At 44.9% G+C, this 27,075-nt stretch overlaps 1 protein-coding gene across 2 annotated transcripts; it reads right to left on the bottom strand.

The window, feature by feature from the left end:
- Positions 1 to 1,792: 1,792 nt before the first annotated feature.
- Positions 1,793 to 25,059, bottom strand: EXT2 (exostosin glycosyltransferase 2). Of its 2 annotated transcripts, none has more exons than XM_053448543.1 (14): positions 24,951 to 25,059; positions 23,447 to 24,012; positions 22,789 to 22,878; positions 21,908 to 22,024; positions 21,510 to 21,705; positions 21,123 to 21,262; positions 20,798 to 20,891; positions 14,964 to 15,095; positions 9,833 to 10,022; positions 8,465 to 8,631; positions 5,383 to 5,526; positions 4,691 to 4,819; positions 3,507 to 3,589; positions 1,793 to 2,038 (listed from the first exon to the last, which is right to left on the bottom strand). In XM_053448543.1, the coding sequence occupies exons 2-14, from the start codon at positions 23,980 to 23,982 to the stop codon at positions 1,900 to 1,902; spliced, it is 2,157 nt and encodes a 718-aa protein (XP_053304518.1). In that variant the 5' UTR covers positions 23,983 to 24,012; positions 24,951 to 25,059; the 3' UTR covers positions 1,793 to 1,899. The 2 variants fall into 2 exon arrangements, with proteins under 2 accessions (XP_053304518.1, XP_053304517.1); XM_053448542.1 differs by having other exon boundaries at positions 23,447 to 24,009; positions 24,951 to 25,044.
- Between the last annotated feature and the right edge of the window lie 2,016 nt (positions 25,060 to 27,075).

The following is a 27,075-nucleotide window of genomic DNA, read 5'->3' on the forward strand; positions in this document are numbered from 1 at the left end:
AACCAAACATCGACATTTAATTAAACACCTTATCTAAACACGTCAGCGGGGTAACCGTTATCGGAGCGCTGAACGACCAATCAAAATGCTTTATGAGGAGGTTTGGGCGATCTGTTGGCCGCGGCCAAGCGAAGGGTGGTTTGTAGACCAACAGTGCCTTGTATGGAGGGAAGAATTATTTTTCTCGCACGGGTAAACCAAAATAATTCTAAAAGGTTTGGTTATCGGTGACAAGAACATCCCGGAAATACAAACCCGACTCCAAAAATAATCGGGATGATCGCCTTTCATTGCGTGGCTCGCCTACCAGAGAAGCTGACTTTTGGAGAGCTTTCAGTTGGGAAGCGGAGCAGCTTGTTCCACGATGTCAAAGACATAAAAGGGGAACCTTTCTTTGAACATCGAAGAACATCGTTCTTTAAACCCCAGGCCAATTAAACCCAGTATAGGATGTATAGGTTTTTTTTGTTTGTTTTTTTTTTAACCTAAGTATTTATAAGGCAGTTAAAAGGAGCAGTAAATGCGTTGGACAATTAGATTCCTATAAAAACATAAAAAGAAGAAGTAACTGGTATTTTCCCCGCATTTGTTTTTACGTCGACAGGATTTTTCACACCCAATAAACGCCTCTGGATATTCCTGATGCTCTACTTTAGCAGCTATATAATCTCGTGAGCTTCTAGGTCCGGTATGAAGATCCGGGTCTCGTTTTCTCCAGCGTGATGGAAAACACCAAAGCGAAACCCCATCTCGGGAAGTAGAAGCAGCAGAGAATGTATAGCAGCTACTAAATAAAACTATCAGAAATGGGAATTACACGCAAAATAACGGTCCATTTATTAAAAAAAAAAAAATACTCCCAGTTTAAAATCTAGTGCTGCTTTTTAAACACTGGATTGGGAACGGCAGCTCAGCAGCGGCATGAAGGGTTTCGTAGTTAAAGGTTCACTTGGTCTACCTGAAACAGCAGCAAACATTGCAAGTTATAGTCTTACTAAGTAAATCGTCAGAATTATCCTTCCTTTTTCAGTCTATTTTTAGTTTGATATTTTTTTGAGTAAAAAAAAAAAAATAAAATAAAAAACTAGTAAAATAAAAACAAGATTTGACATAAAAAAAAAATAAAAAAAATGATTACATTAAAATAAAAGGAAAGATTGTTCACGTTAAGTCATTGTACAGGAAAATAACCATTTATAAATACTTTTGGGAAGCCAAAAATAACAGGTCAGTCAATAAAGTGAAATAAAAAAAACTGCAATAATAATATTAATAAAAAAGACGTAATATGTAAATATTAACCGAAAAAAGATTTCAATTAGAAAAAATACAAAAAAATTAAACGAAATGCGCAATTTACGGAAGCAGGGAACGAGACGCACTAGTTAGAAGCAACCATTGAAATTTGCGGACTACAGCATGTAAAGCTCCCAAGAGGATTGTGGGAGTTGTAGTTCGGCGCCGGAAATTTTTACATGCTGACCGAGCCTGGCTCTAAACCTTTCGTGTTGCCGCAGACTATTGCGCACGCAGGCTGCCATTTGTAATTGGCCCAGCGTCAACTTTGGGGTATAAACATAGCCTAGTTGTGGTGGTCTAGAGGCACGGACAGCCAGTTTAGGATGTGCTGTACTGTATGACGTTTGATCAGAAGACCGGTGAGGGAAACATACGGGACACACGTGTAGGTTGTCGGCCATGCTGTGCCCAACACAGGGACGCCGGTAAAAAAAATAGGCAGTAAAAATATGAATGTGGTCTTTTTAACATCTATAAAGTCTAGTTCACAGGCTGCGGCAGGGCCTTCGGAGCGTATAAACAGGAGTTCACCGCTGGCGACGGAGGCGGACGCGCTCTGATGATGTCATGCTTCGTGGCTGGAGATAAAGCGTGAGGTCATCACAGGCTGCCGATGTTTGGGAAGCTCTTTAGCTTTTCCGGAAAGTCGTCCTTGTAAAGCACGGGATCCGCTCGATGTTCCACCACCTTCAGAGGCATCGTGCCGAAAACCGAGGCAAATTTGTTGATGCATTCGGACCTGGGCAGGGGTGAGAAGATGGAGAAAGATTGTCAGCTGATAGCATAAGGAGAAAACAAAAGCATGGAAGGGAGAGAACGTAACATTTCCAGCCCACGTGGAGCACTCAAGGACCCATCTCTCACTACTCACTAACTCCTGATGTGCAAGGATCCGAAGACCGCGGCAAACCCGCGCCTGATCCTCTGGCTGGGGTATCGTGCCCCTGCCTTTAGGACTAACCCCGTCTGGGGGTAATAAGTAAGCATACATACAGTGAATGCTCGATGTGCCCCAACGTGGATAATCTGGGCACCGTGCCTGCACCGCCATTATTATTATTATTATTATGTATTGTTTTATATAGCGCCATCAGATTCAATAGCGCTGTACAATGGGTAGACAGAACACAAGTAGTATGTAACATAATATGACCTGAGAAAAGGAGTTTTGCACCTGCGGCTCCAAAATAGAAAAATGATAGAATTTTAAAGAATTAAGGTGACTACAAAAAAAAATTAAAACAAAAAAAGTTGTACTATATGGGGGCTCTATTTTTTATTTTATATACCCCCCCATTATGTTTTTTCCTTTTCTGATATAGGAGTAAAAATGTTTGCATTTCTAGTTTAAAGCTGCGGGCCGCGTGGCTGGAGAAAGAGTTAAACCCCGTCGAAGTCTCAGACCTGAGCAGGAGGAAAAGGGGGCTCTCTCCCACCCGGCTCTCTCCCACCCGGCTCTTTTAGTTCCTCCTCTGGAAATTCTTGCCATTCCTGGAGCTGCATGACGGGGAATCAGGGAGCTAATTGACGCTCATCCCCCCTACCTGGAGATAAGCCGGACATGCCGGAAACAGACGGAGGAGACCGGGAGACCTCCGTAACCCGCGCGCCCCCTTTAAACGAGGCAGATTTCAGCCTCAGCGCGCATGTGCTTTGCGAGCGTCCGTATCGCTGTAACGCTAACCACGCCACGTCTCACAGAGAAGCGTTCAAGAGACATAAACTGGCATTTATTTTTTTGATTGCCCCATTCTTTCCTTGTAAATAAGGACCAGGGGTCGCAAGTGAATTTACACGGGCACATAAAATTATTAAGCCCGGTATAAAATTATATTTAATATTTAAACACATGAACCATATGATATTCTGCGTGACCCCGTGTCTTCTGGACACTGCAACATTCATGTGTTAATTTAAACGGCGTGGTACGGTACGGTACAGTGTGGTACGGTACGGTAAGGTACAGTACGGTACATTCTACTCCTTGCCCACATGAGAGGAATGTGTAGGCTAAAGTCTGATATCGTATAGGGTGAGATGGTGGCGTCTTATCTCCCTCCCCTTCACCCAATAAGCAACGATCGCTCATTTTGATCAATGGTTATGGGATTAATAAAAGATTCCAAGGTCACAATACCCTCTCGCCCCACCTCTCACCCCACACCTACCCAAACACAAATACGACGTATAGAAATAGATGCACTTACCGCTCCACCATGTGCGTCTGATCCAACGAGAGGCCGTCGATGGCCGTGCACTCCGGGCATTTAAATTTCTTTCGTGGCGTCACCTGCAGAAACGATAAAAAAATGGCAGCCACCAATTAGAATGTTTTTATTATTCTTATTATATATATATAACGCACAAGGTTTTTTTTTTTTTTAGGTTGCCAACGGCCGCTCCAGTCGGTAAGTCGAATTTTAGTCTGCAGAGACCCAATAAAAACAGTTCTAGGGATCTATATCTATCATCACCCCCCACGCTCCTCTATCACCTACCCCTCCTGCGCTGGACAGAAGCCCCCGTAATACCCTTTTAATGACTTTTCACGCCGCCAAGGTCCCTGTGTAAACATAGTTTGTTGTTGCAGCGTTTCCCAGCTTAGCCGCTGCCCCCCCCGCGCCCCCCCCGTAACCTTCACGCACCAAAACAAACACGCCGAGCTTCCCGCGTGCCAGCGCCCCCACGAGATAATCCAGGGGGGGGACATACCGACCAGAGCTTGGGTCCCAATGCCGGTCTGACCAGCGGCTCTCACGGGCTCGGAGCGGACCCCCGGCGGCGGGATTCCACCCCGGCACCTGATCGCGGCTGCTCATGACCACACGGGAAATGAATGCGTGAATATCTGCGGATCAAAAGAGCGGCCGCTGGGGCCGATACGCCCCGGTAATACGGGGGGATTGGAGAAGATGATTGCTGGATCACTTTTAAATTAACATTCCCCAGGAGTGAAATTTGTCATTAAAATTCCTCGGGGGTCAGCTGTTCCCGGACAGACAGATGGCTTTCTATATAGAGCTGTCCAGGGATTCCGCTCCCGGGGCCGGCCTGACAATGGCTTGGCTATTCCCGCAACATCTTAGGATATTCTCTGTATACAGGAACCGGGGCTTGCTGCAGGGGAGGGGGGGGGGTCAACCAAAAGGGCTTATTTAGCCGACAAGACCCCAAACAAGAATCACCCTCAGCGGAGAAAAAGACGCAAACCAGAAATGAAGAAGCGGAGATGGGGAAAAGGGATGTCCGAGGTGACCTTGGGGGTCCCTCCTTGTTTCCGGACATTTATACAAATCAATGAATTTAACAGAATTAGTTACAATACATATGATCCGAATGCACAAGTCTACCCCAAGTGTGTAAAACACAGTGGGGGGGGGGCAAAACTCACCTTTATAGGGGCTTTTCCGGTCACGTTGGCTACTAAGAAGTTCATAGCGATATCTTCGCAGTTCATGTGAGCGTCCACCCAGTTCTTGATGTCTCCGGGCATCTTGTACGTGTAAAGGTAATTGAAATACTGGAAGACAGAAGGTGTGCGGAGGTTTTTTTGGTTGCCTTTTTAACCTGCAATTAGCCATATTCTGTTGAAGCCAAATTCATATTATTCTCGAACGCCAGGACAGGCGGCGTTCAGGAGACGCATTTATCCCTTCTCAGGATTCTTTAATCCCTTTATATCCTGTCCGTATGTCCCACTGATTGGATGAAACCCAAAACGAGGCAGCAGGGGCAGAATTAGCTTTGGCTTCTAAACATGGAACCCAGCAGAGTCACGTGAATTTACGTCACGTCACATGACTCTGCTCCGTTCCTGCTTCCCCTGGGCGGCACAAGAGAAGAGACGCTGTGTGCGAGCAACGTGAAAGTAGCCTTGTGGGGGGTGCGTGGGTAAGTTCAGGTAAGGGGGTGGGGCGTTTGTATGAACGAATATGCGTTGAGTATGAGGGAATGAATGAGTATCTGAATGAGGGAATGAATGATTGGTATCTGTGAATTAGTATATGTGAATGAGGGAATTAAATTCTTCACTCTCAACACAAGACGTTTATTTGACTGCAGTCAACGAGGAGGTCCAGTTACCTTGTGATAGAAAGCTGCCCCTGTCAGTACCATGGACACCTCGTTGGTCCATTCGGATTCATACTTCCACTTGTTCATTTCGTGGTCCCACAGATGTAAGCGGCCCGGATACCCCACCAGCCGGTCCGGGAACTCTCGCCACACCTGCAACAGAAACAGGAGCCGGTGAGACACGGCAGAGAGAAATCACAGAAAAACTGAATTCTTCAAAAGAAATCTCTCCCTGACGATGCATTAAGTGCACTGGAGAGCTCCGGGCAGCTGCGAAAACTACTACAACATTCTAGACATCTCCTTTTATTATTACAGATCATGTATTTTAACCCTCTTACTTCACAAGGATTAAAAATGAAACATAACTACATCTATATTCCTTATATTACTTACAAAACTACAAAATTAGACGACCTTATATACCCAGCCGTTCAAAGGTTTGGGGTCACTTAGAATCTTCCTGGTTTTTGAAAGAAAAGCACATTTTGTTCATTAAAATAACATGAAATGGATCAGAAATCCAGCGCAGACGGGGTTAATGTTGTAAATGACTATTGTAGCTGGAAACGGCTGATTTTAATGGAATCTCTTCATACCCGTACAGAGGCCCTTTATCACTCCCATCACTCCTGTGTTCCAATGGCCCTTTATCACTCCCATCACTCCTGTGTTCCAATGGCCCTTTATCACTCCCATCACTCCTGTGCTCCAATGGCCCTTTATCACTCCCATCACTCCTGTGTTATAATGGCCCTTTATCACTCCCATCACTCCTGTGCTCCAATGGCCCTTTATCACTCCCATCACTCCTGTGTTCCAATGGCCGTTTATCACTCCCATCACTCCTGTGTTCCAATGGAACGTTGTGTTCGCTGATCCAAGTTTAAAAGGCTCATTGATGGTTATAAAACCCTTTTGCAATTATGTTACAGCCGGAAATTTCCTTGTTTTCCATGAAAACAGCTAGTGGGAAAAAAAAAGCATCTTTAAAGACCCAAACTAGTAAAAAATTTGCTTAGGAAACAATACTTTTGCCTTAAAATAGGGAGAACATTACATCATACGTGAGGCTGTACAGCAGGCAACGGAGATTTTTCTCCCATGTAACAGCCTTTCATATGTAATCCTAACAGCATGTGTTCCGACTTCACATGCACAGAAAGCGTGCTATTCTCCTTACACCCCCAATATTATCTCGGCCCACGAGGATTGCGGTGAGAAACACGCCTGGTTAGCGGGATTATCTTCGCGCACGTCACACGGACCCAACCACTTCGACACCGCGTGAAAAACGAGGGAAAGGAGGAAAGGGAACGTCCCCCTCGGGTTAGACAAGGCGAGACAGACAAGAGCCAACGGCGAGGGCCGCGGGAGACGGAGGGGGAGACGTGACTGATTGGTACTGATTTCGCCCCTCGCTACGTGGCTGGCAGCTGGATGCAATCAAAGCCCCCGTCCCTGCCACGCCATTCATAACCGCGCCGCTGACAACAGGATCAAGCCTACAGGTAAACGAGAACAGGCTGGATGATCATTAGCAGCGCCCCGAAATGTTCAAACATGCTACTGGCCGCATTAAACGGCCATGATTTACGGGCGACGGACTGGAAAGGGGGGGGTTACTCCAGACAATGCCTTCAGACGAAGAATGATGACCCGTCGTTTCCCCCCCGAAGCCGGGGAGAGCGCGGAGATCGGGCGCTGCGTCTGGAGAATTGATATTAAACCAACCTGCCACTTGTTTTTAAATCCCCTCGCTGTATTACCCTCTACCACTTCTTCTGGGAGGCTGTTGCACTTACCTACCTCCCTTTCAGTAAACTACATGACATCTAAGCCTCGGACCCTCTAGATTTAGATTACAGCCTCTCGTCCGCCTCCATTGTACAGTCGCTGCAGGCAGCGTCTCCTAAACTCCCCAAGCATTGGGGTAACTTTACTCTTGCTTTAAATAAAATACAGGCGTCAGATCGCGGGGGAAGATAGTTGTTGTTGCACCTGATACTTCCTGTTATAGAAGTGTCCTGCCTATTAAGTAATCCCCTGGGACAATCACAGATACCTTTGGACCCTCTGATTTGATACATTGTAGCTATAAAAAAAAATAGGATATCAATTACACAGAAAATCACGAATATGGCCATTTCGGCGACGGTTCTCCGATAGCCCCGCGCAACTTACTTCTCCCCCTTGCTTTTTCTCATATGATGTCACCGCTGCGAACTAATAAAACGTTACATCTCCCCGAAGCAAAGCGGAAAACAGCATGGGGCCGCGTTACGATCACATTTCCCACAGACGGGCAGCTGGCACGAAACCCCCCGGCCGGCCGCATCTCCGGAGACCGCTTACCCCCTATGAGAACAGAACTCCCGGGGTATACTATAGCTATCCGAACCCTAGGCGTGGAATATATATACGGACGCGCAATAAATCCAGCGCACGCGACCTGTACGAAAGGCTCATGAGCCGCGGAAAGTCACATTTCAAATGTTGGCTTCGGACCACGAGACGGAAAACAGACGTTCTGTTTTTTGTGTTTTTTCCCCTTTTCCAGTAAATCGATGTTTATTTTTATGCATCGCCCTATTTACAGAATTACTCAAATGCCCCTAGATGACTATGTAATGGATGCTCGATTGGACTGCTATTTTAGACTTGCAGGGGTTAAATCGTAATATTTTGCACATTAACCATTTCGATGTGTATTAAAAATACAGTCCGCGTTCCTCCAATCCCTTCCCCCTCGCATGTTGTGTATCCGCCGTTGTTGAATGTGTGTTGCGACGGGTCTGGTGCCATTGTGTTGTGTGTAAATGATGTTAACCCTTTCCTGTTTCCTGTATATGTCCGTAAAGGGATTATATAAACTACGCCGAGTCCCAATAAAGCGTGCGCTCTTGGACCCAGACCATCGTGTGGGATGGGTGGGAAACACTAGCTCCCCCCCCCAGAGGAGCTACTTTACTTCGAGCTCCGGAACGGTTGCTTGTAGCCGGCTTTCGCTGCCAGGCAGAGGACCCGCTAGACCCCCCGGTTCCCGTTGAGGGCCAGTCCAGCACTGTTACGGGGAATAGCGACCACGTACCTCGTAACCAAATTGTAACTCGTCTGATGTCAGCATAATGATGTCATCGTCGATGGCCAGCACAGCCTCGGTTTCAATCTCATCGTACGGGAAGAACCGGTTACTTAGTTTGTTCTCGGCTGTCCTCACCACTTTGAGCGGTACTCGGATCTTGGGCCACAGAGATGCTGCACGGAAACAAGCAAAAAGTTAAAAACAAGAAAATCCAGAAACGAAGAACGATCTTAATAAAAGTTGCCTATTTTAGTGCAAGGTTGTCGGCAACAAGATAATAAAATATTTTAAGAAAAACCTATATTTGTAGAATTGCCAAGGTTTTTTTTACGCTCCCTGTTAACGCCGTTTAGACGACGGATTTCGTGAAGCCGACGCGAGAGATTCGCTGCGGATTAACGCCATAAAACACACACAAGACGAACGTGCGACAGAAGGAACATGAAAAGAACCAAAATTTAGATAAATACACTTAAAACACGATTCCCCTTTTTTCTGGGTATGTATTCCCCGTAGCCTTCGAACGCCGACCGCACTATTTATTTAAATAAAATTAAAGTTAGCGGCAGCCAAAGAAACGCCGCTCCCCCCCCACGTCTCTCTCTCTGTCGACATTTCAAAGCCACAGCCCGATGCCGGAGTCCTAATTATCGCTCTTGTCGGCTACTGTAAGAAGTCGGGGAGTCTCGCGGCGCTCTCGTAAGGGACCGCGCTCCGGTGATTTTTGTATCATTTTATTCTCTTCCCGCCCGCCGCGGGCTGCATTTTATTAGAGGGGATTAAAGCGGCTCCGTAAAGCAACTCTGACGCTTATATTACGAACGCAAATACATGCCTAACATTTCATCCAGAAAGAGAAAAAAAGTAAGCAAAATTATTATTAATTAATGATTGATTCGCACATGGAGGATTGCGGTGATGTCATCAATAAGGGACGGTGCAAAATCCACACGTTTTCCTTTAATTACTTAATGGTTAACATAGTAAAGGGGTTAAACACGCATGGGATAGACATACGGCTCCTGAATCTAAGACGAGACCAACGATTACGGTTTGAGTCTTTACAGCAGGAGAAACGGGTGACTAGACGGGGGCCGAATGGGGCCGATCTGTGTTTCCATGTTACCGGTTGGGCGACCAAGGAGATAAACTGGTACCCAAGCCCAGAGGTACAGAGGACTAAAGTCATCAGGACAGGGGACTTGTCCATTTTTACAGACCCTCGGCTGCTCCAAAACCGATCTCTCGGGACCTTAATCTTCGAGGGCCGCTCATTCTTTACTCTTTCCTCATTCTGCGCCTCTGCTGTCTCACATCACTATCCATCAGAAGAGTTACCTGCGCGCGTTCTTCTCCGACTCCTTCGAACCTTACCTTCGGGAGGACTTTTATTTTGGTTATTCCAGACCACCAGCAGTTTGGACAACGACGGGACTTTGGACACCTCTGTGATGACTCTGAAGAGGCTCTCGACGCGGTCAAACGTCAGCACCACGGCCGTGAAGCCCTGAGACTGCGGCGGGATCAGCGGCAGGAACAGAGGGTTGCTGACGCTGCTCCACTTCTACAGAAAAGGAAGACACGGGAGAGTTTATTGAGGGGGGTCTCCGCGGGGGCCAGCGCGTGGTTCTACACATTTAATTACAGGCTTGTATCGACAGATAAAAAATGTTCCCCCTTAATATGACAAACCTTAAAAAGAGCAAGTAAAAAAAATATATATATTTACGGAGAACCACGAAACGTAAAATTTTAAAGAGTTAAAAACTAGAAATTTCCCAAAACCTGCCTAATTTAGACAAAAAAAAAATACTCATAGGGTCAAACAAAAATAAAAATGAATTATCAGAGATAGAATTGAATCCAAGAACGGCCCGCAGTTTGGTTTCCAGTCCTCGTCTGGCCACGGCTGGAAATCCCAATTTTTCTTTTTTTTTCCTCCCCATGTGAAAGGAAATGGAACGCAATGTAGCAGAGACGTAACGCTGACACAAAGTGGGCACGTAAAGCAAAAAGGTAAATAAAAAAGCCGCACTACAGGCAGATTAAATAACAACCTAAACAAAACTCGGGTTGTTCTTTTGCGAGGAAGAAATGTCCAAAGAGTCCATTAAAAGTTTAAGGTGGGGGGGAATAACAAGAGTGTGTTTGGAAGACTGATTTTACGGGGTTGCGAGATCTGAATTTTAATTAGGGCGAACCTGTCGAGAACTTAAATCCGCTCCTCACGCGTCCCTGCCAAGGAGCGGGAACCCAGAGGGGTTGGCAAGCTGGACGGCACATATTCTGTTCCTAATGGGGAGCGCCAAGCGGCGGCGCAGACGGAGGAGGGGTGAGACGACGCAGGGTATTGGGCACGGCTGGACGGAAATCAATAAACACATAGGTCTGTTGACTTTTTCAGACAGCGGTTTCTAGCAAATAAATGAATAAATTGACAATGATCTACAAAAAAAATAAAAAAAATGGTGGGGGGCTTGCATAACCGTGGCCTGGGGCCGGGATAATCTGCATTTGGTACAAATTCTTTTTGGCAACATTAAAATGCTCCATTGTTCTGCGTTCAATATGGTTTTCTACAGGGACTGTCCCACTTAGCAGGTCAACTTAGTTTTTCGCTTAAAAGTACCTTGTTGGTTTAAAAAAAGGAAAAAGAGAAAAGGAAAAAAGGGGGGGGGAAATCACAAATTGAAAATAGTAATTTATTTGACTTGTTGAAGTGGATGAACTTGAGTTCAGTTCTCCCGATCTACCCAGATCTACTCACTCTGGGGTTTATTCACTAAAGGGAGAGTAGTCCGGAGCGTTATGGTTTCAACCCGGCTACTTCACTATTACGAAGGGCCATTACTAGCAAGTTTGTCCATCACGAGGGGCCGAGTCGGACCTTCCTTATGTCTAACTCAATGTGTAAAGAGACTTTCAAGAACCTTTACCGATCTGATCATACAATATATAGGGCCAGCTAATCTCTGCTACAGCAGAAGCTCATTGGGACTGGACTTTCACAACGTATAGTGAAGTGAAGGAGCGACAACTACAAACCTCCTGCAAACTCTCGCTTTAATGAATGAAACCCCATCAGAACATAAAAACCGCTTTTGTCCTAGCCTCATAAGATCGTTACGGCCTTTCATTAGTAACATATCCTTACAGACACCTTTTTCCGCTTTTAAGGCACATTTAGCTGCCTGATGTAAGATTCGGTTGGGTTGGAAAATATTACGTTTGCTTCTATCTGGTCTATGAGAGTCAGGGGCTTTAATTTTAAATTTTTATTACAATTTTTACAAAAATCTCTAATTTTCGATGTAAATGATGGGCAGACTAGACGGGCCGAATGACTCTTCTCTGCCGGCAGATTCCGTGTTTCTTTTTTAAGGAGATAATGAAAGCGACATGTATGGGCTATTAAACCGGCTGCTAGGACGTACTGAAGACGGCGCGTGGGAGGTAGAGCGTCGCTCAACCCGCCTGTCCTCCCGTACATGCGCACAGCTCCGCACACGCTCAGAATGCATTCTAGAAATGGAATTGGGACTGTGGTCCCGAACCCTGCTGCCCCACCGAGCTTTACCTCTGTCCCTGAAAAGCTGGGCAGAGAGAGCGGCAAAACTAGGACTGACCTACTGAAGACACTATAGACGCCGACGCTTTGCCCCAAACAGGTCCCGTTCAAAACCCTGGACGCTAAGCCATATGAATTAACATAACACAGCTCGCTGGATGTTCCATCAAACCCCATGGGAGTTAAACGCTGAAGACGGTTTTGCCGCCATATTGGATACAAACTGTCGCAATTTCATTTGTTGTTCCACCCTAAATACTCAACATCGTACAACCTCTGGAGGGTCGTTACGGTTTGTTCTGCACGCAGAAGGCAAAGCCCATAACATGAATGGATTAATACTGATTGTAGGAATCGCCAACCAATGCACCCAGCCCATGCCAGCCTCCGAATGATGCTTGGGACCCAAAGACCAGCTGAAGACCTGCGCTAAGAGCACAGACGCCATGCCGCAAAATCATTAACACTCTGACAGCCGGGGCAGGTCAGACATTAAATGCTTCCAGTTAACAAGTGGCCCGTAAGGAAAACACTTTCAAATGGGCCTTTTAAGGCTTATTCTCAAGTGCTATGGAGAGCCGACCCCCTGCCTGCGCGTCTGCTGTCTGCGACCTCCTGACCTCTCTGCCTTCAAAAGGAGAAATCATTCTGAGTGAGAGCCAATAACTCAATGCGGCTGGTGGAAGGGGGTCTACCGACTCCCGCCTGACAGCAGGGCTAACGGCCCGTAGCTTTAGGGGCTGCTTTAAGCCCCATTAGAGGGGCCGGCAGCGAACCGACGTGTGAAATTTACCAGCTTTGACTTCACTACCCCCTAATTGACTCATAGGAAGAGCACTTTGTGGCTGGATCTCGGTGGGTACGGGGCAGGGCGTATGAGCCACATATGCCCAGAAACTGCCAGGGCAACGTAAGTGCCCCTGATTCGTGTCACCGGGCTCCGGGGGGGATCCAATAATCCAAGCATGGATGCGTCAAGCATCCTCATTCATTCGCAAATCTAACAACTCTCATTACTGGGAAAGTTCCTTAACGATTCCATCGGATTAAACACAAAGCACGGCTGACACTCACGCCATTCCTTCCGCGCCTGCTCCGTGGCATCACGGATATCGACCACCAGCAGGCTGAGGGTTCTGAGAGCCATGAGGACGTAGGAAGAAGGCACGGCAAGATCCATGAGTAACGCGCATGAATGAATGGGATACTACTTATAAAGCTCCGATATGTTCAGTAGCGCTGTACAACAGCCCGTCATTATCAACAGGTCCGGGGGTCACATTTACTTCCATTTACAGACTCATAAGGAACTTGCTGTAAAAAAAAATGGCGACCAAGTGGCACTCCACAGCGCAGCAGAAGCTCACCTAGGACTATAAAGAGAACGTTTTAGAGCTTTTTGATTCAAAGGAGAAATCCGATTGCCTTTTGGACTCAAGAAGGAATTTTTCCCCCCTGATGGCAGGATTCGAAGTAGCCGAATTAGGGTTTTTGCCTTCTTTTGGATCAAGAGTAGGAAGGTTAGGTAGAATGGTTGAACTTGATGGACTTAGGTATTTTTTCAGCTTTATGTAGCTGGCCGCACGACCCCAAACCCCAGAGATCGTACGTAGCTATACATTTGTATAATGTATAGGTAAAACGTCACTTATCCCAGGGTTCAATTAAGTTATCTTCCGGCACTAAGCAAAGAGCTCGCTCTCTCGCTGCCTAAAAAAGCGGGCAGGACTGTCATGGCGCTGGAACAAGCAGCGGGTTGTTTTTTTTGCCTTTTCCCAGTTATTTTTGTGTTTCTATGTTTTTTTTTTTCTTCTTCTCAAACAAATACCAACCTCGGCTAGAAGTATGGTTTCAATTATGAATTACCAGACCTTACAAAAAGGAAAAGTCTTGATTTATTCTGTGTTTTGCTCCAATTATGCACAATGTATTTCCACGGAATACTCTGAGAAAGAATTCCGGCGCGATTCTCATCCTGGAGCGGTTAAAGGGCGCCAGCGAAACAACTTTAACTCTTTTCTCTCCGGCCATAAACTGGTCACGGCCACCAGTGAGTGGATTCGAATTTGCGCAACGTATTAACCCCCCCAAAAAACACTTTTTTTTGGTAACCGCGCTTCAAGAGTCCGATCGTAGCCAGGGTATTTAAACCTGTTCTGCTCTATGCAAAAAGAACGTTTTACATTACAGACAGGGTGGTGGATAAGTGGAGCAGCCTCCCAGCAGAACGGGTAGAGGCTAATTCAGTGAGGGGATTTAAACATGTATGGGATAGACATATGACTCTTGAACCGTGGAAAAGGAGTCAGGGACACGGCAGCGGATACAGAAAGAGAAAGTGAGAGAGTATGAATAATAGTGAGAGTGAGTGAATGAGAGCGTGAGATAATGTGCATGAAAGCATGAGTAAGTGTGAGTGACAACAAATTTTGTGTCTACATGGAAAATACCCTCTGAATTCCGTCCAAACTAAAAGGGCAGGAAAAGAAACTCATTGTCTGGTAACAAATGGACCAAAAAATAAAAAAATAAATCGTTTTTGGTCCATTTGCACAAGTTTACTGTAGATATTATTTGTTAGTGCCAAGCATGGAGGTCTGGGCAGTAAGAACGAGATGGAAGCTACAAGGATTCTGTTCTTAAAACCTATCTTTAAAGGGACGCTGCCATGCTTTGAGTCTGCTGGGTTATTGTTAAACAACCTTTTGATCACTTGCTGATTCATTGAATGTTTTTCATTCTCACACAGGCCAGATCTGCTAAACCACAATGAGCTGAAGTCGTACGCTGCGGAAACATCTATGTTATTCTGCCGAGCTGAGCACGGAGCCAGCGTGTGTGTATGATCTGTCATGTACAGGATATTAGTCATTTGCTGCCAATAATCTATACCAAGAGCAGGACAGTTGGCAGGTATGATTCGGGGCATCAACTTACCACTGACTGAGGGTCATTCCACTCTTCGTAGGACCTTGCAGCATATGGATAGATCCTGTCGTTGATGATTTGGAGGGTCGCTAACGCGATGTTCTTCATTGACTTGAAATAACCCTCCCAAAACCAGCGAGCCTAGAACAGCAAGGCAGTGCATGAGTTAAAAAAACAGATTTATGCGTAATGAAACAAATAAGCATTTTTTTATTGATAAATAAAACTACCCAGATTTGATGGATTAAATATTAACACTTAACATTAAACGTTTATATTTATTAACAACCAAGGGGTAGTAGAGGCTAATGTTATGAAAACGATCGCCGAGCTTCGAGGCTAAAAACATAAAAATCAACAAAAACGGGGCAATTGTTCATTGTTATGATGCAAGAGTATAAAATCCGAATAGAATGCGAATACAAGAGTGTTCAGCAACAAGTCAAACCATGATTACTGGGTATAGATTTGGCTGCCGTCTTTATTTCTCATTGAAAATACTTACGCTACAGTTCACAAGTTGGGAACGTTTTAGAAATGTTCTTGTTTTTGAAAGAAAAGCCGATTCTGTCCATTAAAACAACATGAAACGGATCAGAAATCCAGTGCAGACGGGGTTAATGTTGGAAATGACTATTGAAGCCGATTTTTAACGTAATTTCTTCATAGGAGTACAGAGGCCCTTTATCACTCCCATCACTCCTGTGTTCCAATGGCCCTTTTTCACTCCCATCACTCCTGTGTTCCAATGGCCCTTTTTCACTCCCATCACTCCTGTGCCCCAACGGCCCTTTATCACTCCCATCACTCCTGTGCCCCAACGGCCCTTTATCACTCCCATCACTTCTGTGCTCCAATGGCCTTTTGTCACTCCCATCACTCCTGTGTCCTAACAGCCCTTTATCACTCCCATCACTCCTGTGTTCCAATGGCCCTTTATCACTCCCATCACTCCTGTGTTCCAATGGCCCTTTATCACTCCCATCACTTCTGTGCTCCAATGGCCTTTTATCACTCCCATCACTCCTGTCTTCCAATGGCCCTTTATCACTCCCATCACTCCTGTGCCCCAACGGCCCTTTATCACTCCCATCACTCCTGTGCCCCAACGGCCCTTTATCACTCCCATCACTTCTGTGCTCCAATGGCCTTTTGTCACTCCCATCACTCCTGTGTCCTAACAGCCCTTTATCACTCCCATCACTCCTGTGTTCCAATGGCCCTTTATCACTCCCATCACTTCTGTGCTCCAATGGCTTTTTATCACTCCCATCACTCCTGTCTTCCAATGGCCCTTTATCACTCCCATCACGCCTGGGTTCCAATGGCACGTTGTGTTCGCTGATCCAAGTTTACGTTTAAAAGGCTGATTGATGGTTAGAAACTATTTTGTAATTATGTTACAGCCAGAAATGTCCTTGTTTTCCATGAAAACAGCTCAGTGACCCCAAACAGTAGTGTCATTTTAGTCATTTTAGTGATTTATAGAGAAAAGTGATAATGATTATTGATGAGATTCTCCTGAACTTATATATAAACAATGTTATCAGAAGCGCAAGGGAAGGGATAGAAAGAGATTCTTTAACATCAGTGGCTCTGAAAGTCACACGGTAACCGGAGTTCCAAAATCTCACTGCGGTGACTGAGATCCATTTTGCCAAATCTTATCCCTTCAGGGACGCCGACCTCACGCTGCAAACCTCGAGTTACAAAGTTTCAAGGAAAGGGGGGCCTCTAACAGGAGGACTATCAAATAAAGTGGTTTTCATTTACAGCCTTGGGGGGGCCACCAACGGCCCCGCGGAGATTGCATGTTAAAGAGAGAGATACGGCTGGAGGAGGCAGAGAGTATCCGCAGTGCGCTTGCACGAATCGGGGGGGGGGCTAAGAGAGTCCTTTGGCGTGATACACAAAACACGGACATAACCCACAAAGATCATGTTAATGGACTGCTGCATAATTTCACAAACATAAAATATATATTATATGTCCAAGGAAAATACAATTGGAAAGGTTCCACGATCGGGTGAGTAGGTTAGGGAATTTGTAAGCACAATTTTGCCTAAAAGATATATAAAAATGTAAATAATAATAATAATAAAAAAATCTGTTCTGTGGCTCTCAATGTTAGTGTCCAGAACTCAATGGGTTAAAGTCAGCGAGACAAAGCCTTTCTGAATTTGTATGGGATTATAGGGGTGGACACATTATATCTGTTACAAATCTGATAGATAATTAAAGAAGAGGGGTTTGGATTGCGTCCGTTGACGAAGGACGAGGCCAGTTTTAAAAGCAGAAGTCTGGGAAGAACCGGAAAAAAATGTTAAAGGTGTAAAATAAGCGTATTTCGGTAAGAAACAAGAAACAGAAAAGGGTTTTCCTAGTTTTGAGTTCTCCAGAAAATCAGGAGATCTAGAGAGGAATTAGACCCCCGGCAAGCGTTGCAGATCATCGAGCTGGACGGTATTCTCTTAGATAGGAGAGGGTTACTCCACGAGACGTATGTAAATCCAGCGAACGATCAGCGGACGTTACAAAGCGTCGACGTAAGCAAGGCTTGTACTCGTCTATCAGGCCATTCCTGCAGAAATAAACCCCTTTTCCAAACTACACGGCCCTTTAAACGCGCTGCGGTTTGGCACGGAGCCACCAGTCATCCATCACTCCCAAACCTGCCTCGTTAAGCAGCTCCTTAATTTGGCTCGGGCCAGTCCCACGGTCGCAAGACGTGGATTTTAAATTAAGGGCTGCGCGCTTTAAATATTCGGTGGCAAATCACATCTGACGTTTTACATACGGCCGATCCATAAGTCAGAAGGGTTATTTATTACCCCCTTCTCTCGCGGCTGCTGTGATGAACTCCTTCCGCGCTCCCCTTGGGACCATGCAGCCCCCCGGGGCTCTTTTTTTTCCCTCCTTTCTGTTACATAAGCCCCCCGTTTTCCTTCTTAATTCTTTTTGTGGCGCTGCGCAGCCATCACTCAACCCCCCCTCTCCACTTTAGCTCAAAAAAAAGGGGAGCGAGGGTCACGGTGTTGCGCAGGCAAATAATAAATATTGAGAAAGATCTAAAGGATTTTAGTCGTTTCTTTCCTACTTATTAAACCCAATCCCCTGGTGAAAGTATCGCTAACAACTGAAGGGACTCTTGCGGTAATCAGCGGCACGTCCTTTGCAGCGGCGAGTTCTTTCTTGCAACGCTGCTACTTAAAAAAAAAAAAAAAAATCTCGCAATTTATGACATTTTCTTGGGCTCGGAATTCTCCGCCTGCTTCTTGCAACGTTCCGCACGTGGGAGATAGAAGAGGAGATCGTGTTCTCTGGAGATAGCAGTCATTCGCAGCTGTTATAAACCTGACTCCAAATACACGCTCACTTGTGTCAAGTTTAGTAGATCTGTGCCAGATTGTAAACGGTCGCTTTAAATCGGAATCGCACACGTATCCGTGCGACGGACAGCTAGAAGGCGATTGTTCACTTACGGCTCTCAAGTAGACGAAGAACTCACAATCTACTTAAAGGCAATCCATTGCAATGAACAAAAGTACATTTAACCCCTTAAGGACTATGGGTTGTCCTTGAAAACAATGCATTGTGAGCCCGTACATGTACGGGGCTTTGTCACGAAGGGGTTAAACGTCCAAGACAAGGGTTCGCAACAGTGGCCAAAAAAAAAAAAAAGATATGTGCAAAGGATTCTGGGTATAAAATCCAGTTTGTCGCATTCACTCTTAATATTCAGCTTTGATTCTTTTTTTGTTGGGGGAGTGAAAGGCCAAGCATAGAAGAAACGACAAAAAAAAAAAACAAATAAAAAAAGCGCCATCTCCTTTCCATGCGGAGAAGGAAGAATGAGATTCTCCTTTTGATGACACCCCGCTGTGCGCAGAGGTTCTCCCCAAAAACATAAGGGGGGCCGAGATGGGAGAGTTGAAAGGAGAGCTGGAGTGTTCAGAGCCTTCCGGGGTCAGAGGTTAGTAAAGCAAAAGCCACCGGCCAAATAAAAGCTTGTTTGCAGAAGCCACATCGGAGATAAATCACGGATCTGTTTACACCTCTCCAGGACTTCTGACCCTCACATGCTGCTCCGTCCCTCGCTGCTCCACGGATTGTATTTCAGGGTCCGGGAGCCCTGGTCGTGTATTTCAGGAGTCGGGAGCCCGGGCCTTGCCTGAATCCGATCCGGAGATACACCGGCAACGGGCTTTGTGTCGGCAGCACGGACAACTGTTTTAATCCGTGCACAATAGGCCACGGTGTAAAAGTAACCGGATATTCAGAAATATCGTTATTACGGCAATGAGAATTAATCAAAACACACACAAAAAAAAAAAAAAAAAAAAGAGAAAAAGTAGCACTTCTTAGGAAAAAAAATTAGACGACACATAAAAACAGCAACGTGAAAAAAAAAACAACTTGCAGACGTCAACGTATAAAAGAAATGTGAAAGAAAAAAAAACGACGATTTCATTTCTAGAGGACCTGGCAAGTTCCTAAATACTTATTTTGCATAAGACCTATTTTGCATAATTATTACTCCCTACTAACAGATGAAGCGGACGCCGGTACGTCACGCCAAACTCAGGAGGTGAGCTCGGGACGGGTGGCGGGTGAATAATTATGGCGGCTCCGCAAGAAAAGGCCCGGGAAGGCAGAAGGTCGCTGCTGGCATATTCCTAATAAGTATTTTAACCGCAAAATAGTCGGACAGCGACTTGTCATCAAATAAGTTAAAGCAGCCGCTACGTACAAGAGAAAGCAAGTCTCCTGGATTAGCATGCTGGGAGTTGTGGTGCAGATAGAGAAAGGGGTTACCCGTCCTATTGGCATGCTCCGAAACACAGTATTGCATAAAACGGCAGGATTTCTCATATCTTCTGCTCGCTATCAAAGAACAAGACTTGCAGGAATTTGCCAAAACAGAAAAAGCAGGGGGGGGGTGTTAACGTTCATTTTTTTTTTTGGAACTTAGTGTATTTTTTTTTCCGTTCCGGAAAGTTAAACAAAGTGAGGCAGAGTGAGACGCGTAGGGGGCGGCCACTGGCAGAAAAAAAACCGGAAAAACGGGCAAAGACAAATAAAGACAGTGGAAGACGGCCGACAAATTGTTTTAGTTTTCTGTAAAAAGATGTAAAAACACATGCACCCCCCCCAACTGAAGGCTGGCAACAGTAATGAGACTGTAAAACATACAAGCTATTTAGCCCGTGACAAACACGGACATTGCCTGAATAATCGTTTAATTAGCTCATTGCGGATATGACAGATAGGCGGAAAACTCCCCGGCGGGCGCTGCTGTTCCTTTAACAGTCTTCAGAGGTTTGTGCAAAAGGCCGTTACCCATTTGAATTTTGCCACTAGACTCAGATATCGATCTCTTATCCTCTCTCAGTGATTCTAAAAGTCCCTTGGGTAACAGACCATAACTTACCTCCAAGGAAGCCCAAGTTACCGCTACATAATGCATACGATACGAAGAGAGATTATTAAGAGATTTCATTAGGATTGTAAAACAGTAATCATCGCCTTGATGGAGTCAAAATCTCCTAAAAAGTAGGATTTCAATTTTTTTTTATTTTTTTTTTTAAATTGTAGGTGACCAGGAGCACAGGTCAGGGCTGAGAATACATCAATGTGTCTGTGTACAGTGACAAAGGAAGACCCCCAACGTGCAAGTCTCTATGGAAAGTCCAATAGTATAAAAGAAATAGGGAGGACGATGGTAATCGATAGAAAGTCTACTCGGGGAATAGCGTCAGAGAGACACCTACCGGCAGCCAAGTAGACTGCAGCTCGAATAATCTCACCGGCAGCTCCTGACATTTTACCCGGGATTTCCTCACCTGTCTCTGCATCTCCTGGACCTGTCTCTGGGGGATGTCCTGCAGAATGCTGTATAACTCCAGGATCTTCTCCTCCGGTATCACCACAGATGCTCTGGATAAAGAAATAATAATTAAAAATAATCCGTGACTATGCAGCAGCCACAAATCTCAAAATAAAGCAATTATTAGGCAATCATCAATTGAGCATCACAACATTGGGTAAAAAAATCCCCTCCCTCTTGGATGAAAAATGGTCTCAGATTGTATTTTTACTCCGCATTTAATGGCTTTTCCCACATCTGATGTGGTCACCCAAAGTCCCACTCACACTCATCACCATTACCTCTTCCAGTCCAAGACTTCAGAGAAAGGCAGCACATAGGAGTCGGCGATGATGACCGGGACACAGCCAGCCTGCAAGACATCGCTGAGCGCCGCCTGTCCCAAACGAGCTCCACGGAACACAAGGCAGAACGTGGCGTCCTGTAACAGCGAGACAGACATCTTTTATCCACATCTGGATGGCAACAACAGATCAGATCCTCGTCTCTCTACAGCACCGGATCGGGAGCCGATGGATGAGATAATTAAGTACGGCGCCCCTAATGGCAGCCCAAGAAAACTATGCTCAACTTTTCTGGCATCTGTAACTGAAATGGCATTTCTCTCTTTTTAATGGATAAGCCGGGGCAGCCTCTGCGATGTGAGGTGGGAAGCCCGGGGGTATTACCTGAAGCACCTGCGGATAGTCATACGCCGCGTTCTTGCCACAGCGCTTGCGATGGGGCGCGGACCCATCGGAAAGGTTACTGCATTTGTCTAAAACCAGCACCGATTCTCCGTTCTCTGCCCGGATGGTTTCCAGATCTGTGCGGAACTCGGGATGCAGCGCGGTCTGGGAGGAGAGGATGAAATGTTTTCTAGGTCTGAAGGAAAGAAAAGGAGTTGGTCAATTCCTAAAGGATTATTCGTTTTAAAGATAACAACCTTTTTTTATTTTGGGACCAAACCCTACAAAAAACAACATCTAGAGGGTAAGGAGATCCAAGTTATTCCTAATCAAGCAGACGCAGTAGCAAAGTTTTCAGGGGGCACAAAGAATTTTGGGCTCGACAACAAGGTACTTACCCTGGCGCCCTCTCTGGTACATTGACCTCAGCAGACAGAGGACTGTAAACAGGAATACTGACGTCGTATCCTTGGCGATAAGTCCAGGTCGAGAATCCGCCGCCTGCCAGAACGGCTCTAGCGGAAGAGGCAGAAAGAAATCTAATTAACGCAAAATTCAAAAGACAGACCTGTAGGCCGGGGAGGCGCTCGAGAACCCGTTTGGCCCAAGCAGAACCTAGTGATGAACTTCTAACTTTCAAATTAACACAACCAAGGTGTCTTCTCTCACATGTTGTGATCACACAAACAGCAGCAGAATGCAGTCTCTTCTAAAGAACATTCATCGCCAATATAGTTACCGTCACATTATCTATAACTGTCGTAATTAGAGGATGAAAGAAACCAGGAGGCAAAAAAGGATCAAACCTTGTGTATTCCACCTTAAGCAGAAGCGACGTTCAGGAACTAGAATATGGAGCTGATATGCACAAACTTAACCCTTTACAGATCAGGTTCTAATAAATAAATAATAATACAGAGGGTACAGGTCATGGCAAGGAGAAGATGGCATCTGACAGTACTCCTTCTTCATGCATAAATCACTGTGATATATGGTACATGGCTGCCCCCTTGTGGATAACTAATATATTGCAATACATTTGCCCTTGTAGTCACAAACCTGCCTGTGAAGTCACCAATATTGGACAAAATAAACTTTTTTGAGTTCTCCTCTCTCTCTATTCTCTGTGACTTATAGTATGGTAGCAGACAGGGACCACGGGTCGGGGCATTAACAAGAGCTTTTAAATTTGGATATATAGCACTCTTTTGGAAGATTTTCATTTTTAGTTATTTTTAGATATTCTACCAGAATATCTGAAACAGTCGGAGGTTCTCACCTATCTCTGGGAACATCCAGAGCTGTGTTATAATCTGGGGGTCCGCCGGGAAGCATGTTAAACAATAGATGATTTGTACCTCTGTCCCACCTATAAAAAGAATAAAAAAAAACATTTGATTATGTAGGTGTTCAGAACGACGACAATTATAAAAGACATTTTTGACAAAGTTTGTTCAAAAAACAGAAGTATGCATGTTTCCAGATCAACAAAAGGGAAGAGAGACATGCGATTTATAATTTGTGCAATAACAGTCCAGTGTTTCTACACCGACGTGTCAGCACTGGACTTTTTAAAGAGAAATAAAATAATCCATTTACAGTTATGTACCCAGGAAGTCCGATCTAATCGTAGCCCGAAAATTCCTTAACCCCTTCAGGATCAATGCTATTTCACACCATAAGTCAAGAATAATTTTGACATTTTTAATATTATTATATCTTTCAAGGACGGCAATAATGCTTTTTCTTATTCAGTATAAACACAGATTTTTTATACTAATATTATATATATATCTATATTATATATATGCAAGGGAAAATATAAAAGGTGGAAATAAAACATTTTGTTGAAAATGTGGCATTGTCACCATGGAAACCAAAGGAATTATCCTACTCACTACTCTTTATGAATAGGCATGTCTATTGTTATCAATTACCTTGGAAGTTGGGCTAAAGCCTGCGCGGTCTCCTTAATACGTAAATTGTTCTGATTCAGGACATCAATGGAGGGCAGGAACAGACACGCTCGGTTAACATCTTCAGTATAAAAATCACTCTGAGAAATCGCGGTGAGCAACTCATTATATTCGCGGGATATCGTGCTGCCCACCGAGCCGCCGTACTCATCGGTATATTTCTTCAGGGGGTAGATATACACCTTGACTTTGTTCTTGGGGTTGAAACCACAGCGGTACACATCGAAGCACGTGTGCATTCTGCAGCTCAGGTCGCCCCGCTCCGGCAGAGGACTGTTTTCCGGGAGTTTCACGGCTGGTACGTCATGGACGCTCCTCTTTTCCGGAGTCCAGTCGCTGGATGGCTCGATGGTGTGCGGCCAAAACTGGAACATCCCAGTGGCAATAAGGCCAAGCAAGACCACGGAGAACAGAGCTATGTAATAAACCCGGTGCTTAGACTTCATCCTGGGGATGAGGACAGGACCCCTTGTGTTGTACTTGACCGACGCACACATAATGGACCCTTCCTCCCAGATACTGCGCTGCTTGCGAGAGGAAATAAAATGTTATCAGCTGATAAAAAAGCCACAGTCGATAAACAGCATACATTATATATCTCATAACTCAATCAGACAGTTAATGAAGATTACAGCAACAGACTGCACATATCTGTCATCTCAACAAAGTTAACTATTTCAAACTCTCTCCGCTGTCTTATAATAAAGTTTTATTAAATTTGAATAGATAATGTTGGTCCAGGGTGAGTCCGACTGCCTTGGAGTCAAGTCGTCTTGACTCCAAGGCAGTCGGACCGTCTCTGTCTTCTTCTGGACCAACTGATCTTGGTTTTTTGGAACGGTTGAACCTGATGGGCTATCTCTCTTTTTTTTCAACCTTTGTAACTCTGTAACAAAGTAACGCTGTCAATTTACAACGTCTTACTCCTCTAAACACATTTGCCTTTAAACTATATCTCCATATCTTACTGTCACAAATTATTACACGTTTATTATCTCTAGATATGGATACAGTCAATGAGAATCTAACGGAGCGTTCCATATACATCCATATATTCCACTGTAATACATCTTTACCTAAATGAGTACAGAAAGGTAGGAACATTTATCCCGAAAATAATGAACAGACATGGAACAAATAGTTAATAGATGATAGATAATGGAAATACATACATATACGTACATATAAATATTATAGACTAATATATATATATATATATATATATATATATATATATATATATATATACACATATATACATACATACACACATACATAGATAATATATAGGTTCCTCTGTCTGTATACATAGCCTATAATATGAGTGACCTGCCCCATGGGTTAGAATACAGATAATTGTTAACATTGTGCCACCCTATGGTACGTTGTCACCCACCCCCCGCGCACTGTATACGTTTCCCTGTTGTAAGTATATAGGGGTAATTATCTGCCCCCTCGCCCTCACCTCGACCCCCAGCGGCAGCAGCTCCCGGCCCAGGGCCGCCCCCTCCCGGTTCACAACCGCAGTCCCAGCCCCATCTCTGCCCAGTCCTCTGGCACTCGCACTAAGCGGAAGTGACGTCAGCGACAAGCGAACGCTGGCTAGGGCGACCTAGGACACCATAGAGAGCGAGGCTAGGCCGCTCCTGCATTCTCTGAGTTCGACTTCCTGCCGGCTGCCTCTCCTCAGGGCTCCTCATTATCATAGCTGAGGAATGTGGGACAGGAAATACTTTCGCGGTTTCCATGGTTAAGCCTTGAATGGACTGCTAGACCCCACTTTGTTACCTCAACAGCTAATTAAAGGGGGGGTGTGCGAATAATAATACATTTAGTTTAATATTAATTTTATAATTACAACCGCTTCCTCTGCCTCCTGTATGCCAGGGACCCCAATGCCTTAAAGGAACAGACATGACAAACTAAATCATTTTGCATTGCCTGCCTTCCTGTGTGACCTTTCCGTGACCCGACAAGTGGAGCGCTATGGCCTTTTGCCTAGCTGTTTCCTGGGCACGTGTTGGCGGGTTATGCCCGGGGGTATGACTGGCCAGAGGGCATAATTTGACCAGCAACAGCTAAAATTTAAGAGAAAGTAAAAGGAGGGACATGAAGGAAAGGAGATGAGAGACAAGCGAGAAAGGCGAATAAGGAGGAGAACGAGGAAAGAAAGAGGGGAGAAAGGAGAAGATTGGAAAGAGGAGTTAGAAATTAGAGACATGAACGAAAAGAGGATGGAAGAAAAGACAAGAGAGAGGGTGAAAAATAAGATACGATAGAAAAGTAAAGATAGGAAAGTTTGGAGAAAAAGGAAAGGAGAGAATGCAGAGAAGAGGAGATAGCGATGAGAGAAAGACGAATAAGAGAACAAAGGTAGAGATTAAAGAATATATGGAAAAGCGAAAAGACGGAACAAGAGAAAGAACAGAGAGCTCATTAACTGGCTGAGGGTGATGACATTTGGACCCCTTGAAGGCGGACAAACTTTTTTCCTGGGACATAAAGAGCTAAATCCAGAAGCTGGACTTACCGCTTTATTCCTGGACACAAATTCATATAAAGGGTCTTAGTAAACCCCAAACCTCCTAAAAAGTGTCCCTCTCGGGGCGAGTGAGAGGCAAAATCTAAGTGAATTACTCTTTTTGTTCCAATAAACTCCATTTATCTGCCGTTGCTGCCAGTCATGTGATGTTTTGGGTGACTTTCCCGGCTCAAACACCACACTGAGCTGATGCTTTATGGCAATGCTAATGAAGTCCGTTCCTCCATATACAGTGTGAGAACTCATATAAACGGCTAATATGCAGCTGCCTAAAACATATTATGGGGCAAAAGCTACATACTGGTATAAAAAGCGCCTTTTTTGAATCTGATTTTTTTAAAATAAAAATGATAGTGGGAGGTCCCTTTAAGATATCCGCATCACAAGGTAATTGCATGAGTTTCTACGTAACAAAACTAATTTCCAGTGCATTACCGGTAACTACTAGAGCTCTGGAAATGTTTCAGGATTAATCTGGCACCAGCTTCTCATTAACAACAACAGACGTCAAATTGTCCAGCGGTCGAGCATCTGCTGTGCGTCCCGTCTGTCTCTCGCACGTGAACACGATAGGAAATAACCTGAAATGATACGCGTTTCCTGCCCCGACTGCACTCCTGCCTGCTTCTGTGCAACAAACACCAAAAAAGGAGATTTTATGCTTATTTTTTTAGGGGAAGGGAATGCGTTCGGCTGCCGGAACCCGATGCGAGAGAAGAGCTGGAAAACACAACAGATGGAGGGTTTTCGCTTCGCCAAATACTTGTGTTTTGTATCAAATAGTCTGAAATAATACAGAGAAACAACCCCGAAACAGCTAGAGTTCTTCTGAGAAGGATCTGTTTGCTGCTTTCACTTTCAGCCAGTGGATTTCCCCGCAGCACAAGGGACTTTTTCATCGTTCGGTTTGCTTACAGGACATCCTTCTCTTGGTTTAAATGTTTCTACAATAATGTGAGATCTACGAGAGCCTCGAAATTCTGGGACTTGATCGCCTCCAAACCCTAAAACCGGGAGAGTTTCCTACCGAGGCTAAAGGGTGGTCATC

This window comes from Spea bombifrons, chromosome 10 (assembly GCF_027358695.1).
Source record: "Spea bombifrons isolate aSpeBom1 chromosome 10, aSpeBom1.2.pri, whole genome shotgun sequence".
In the NCBI taxonomy this organism is placed as follows: Eukaryota; Metazoa; Chordata; class Amphibia; order Anura; family Pelobatidae; genus Spea; species Spea bombifrons.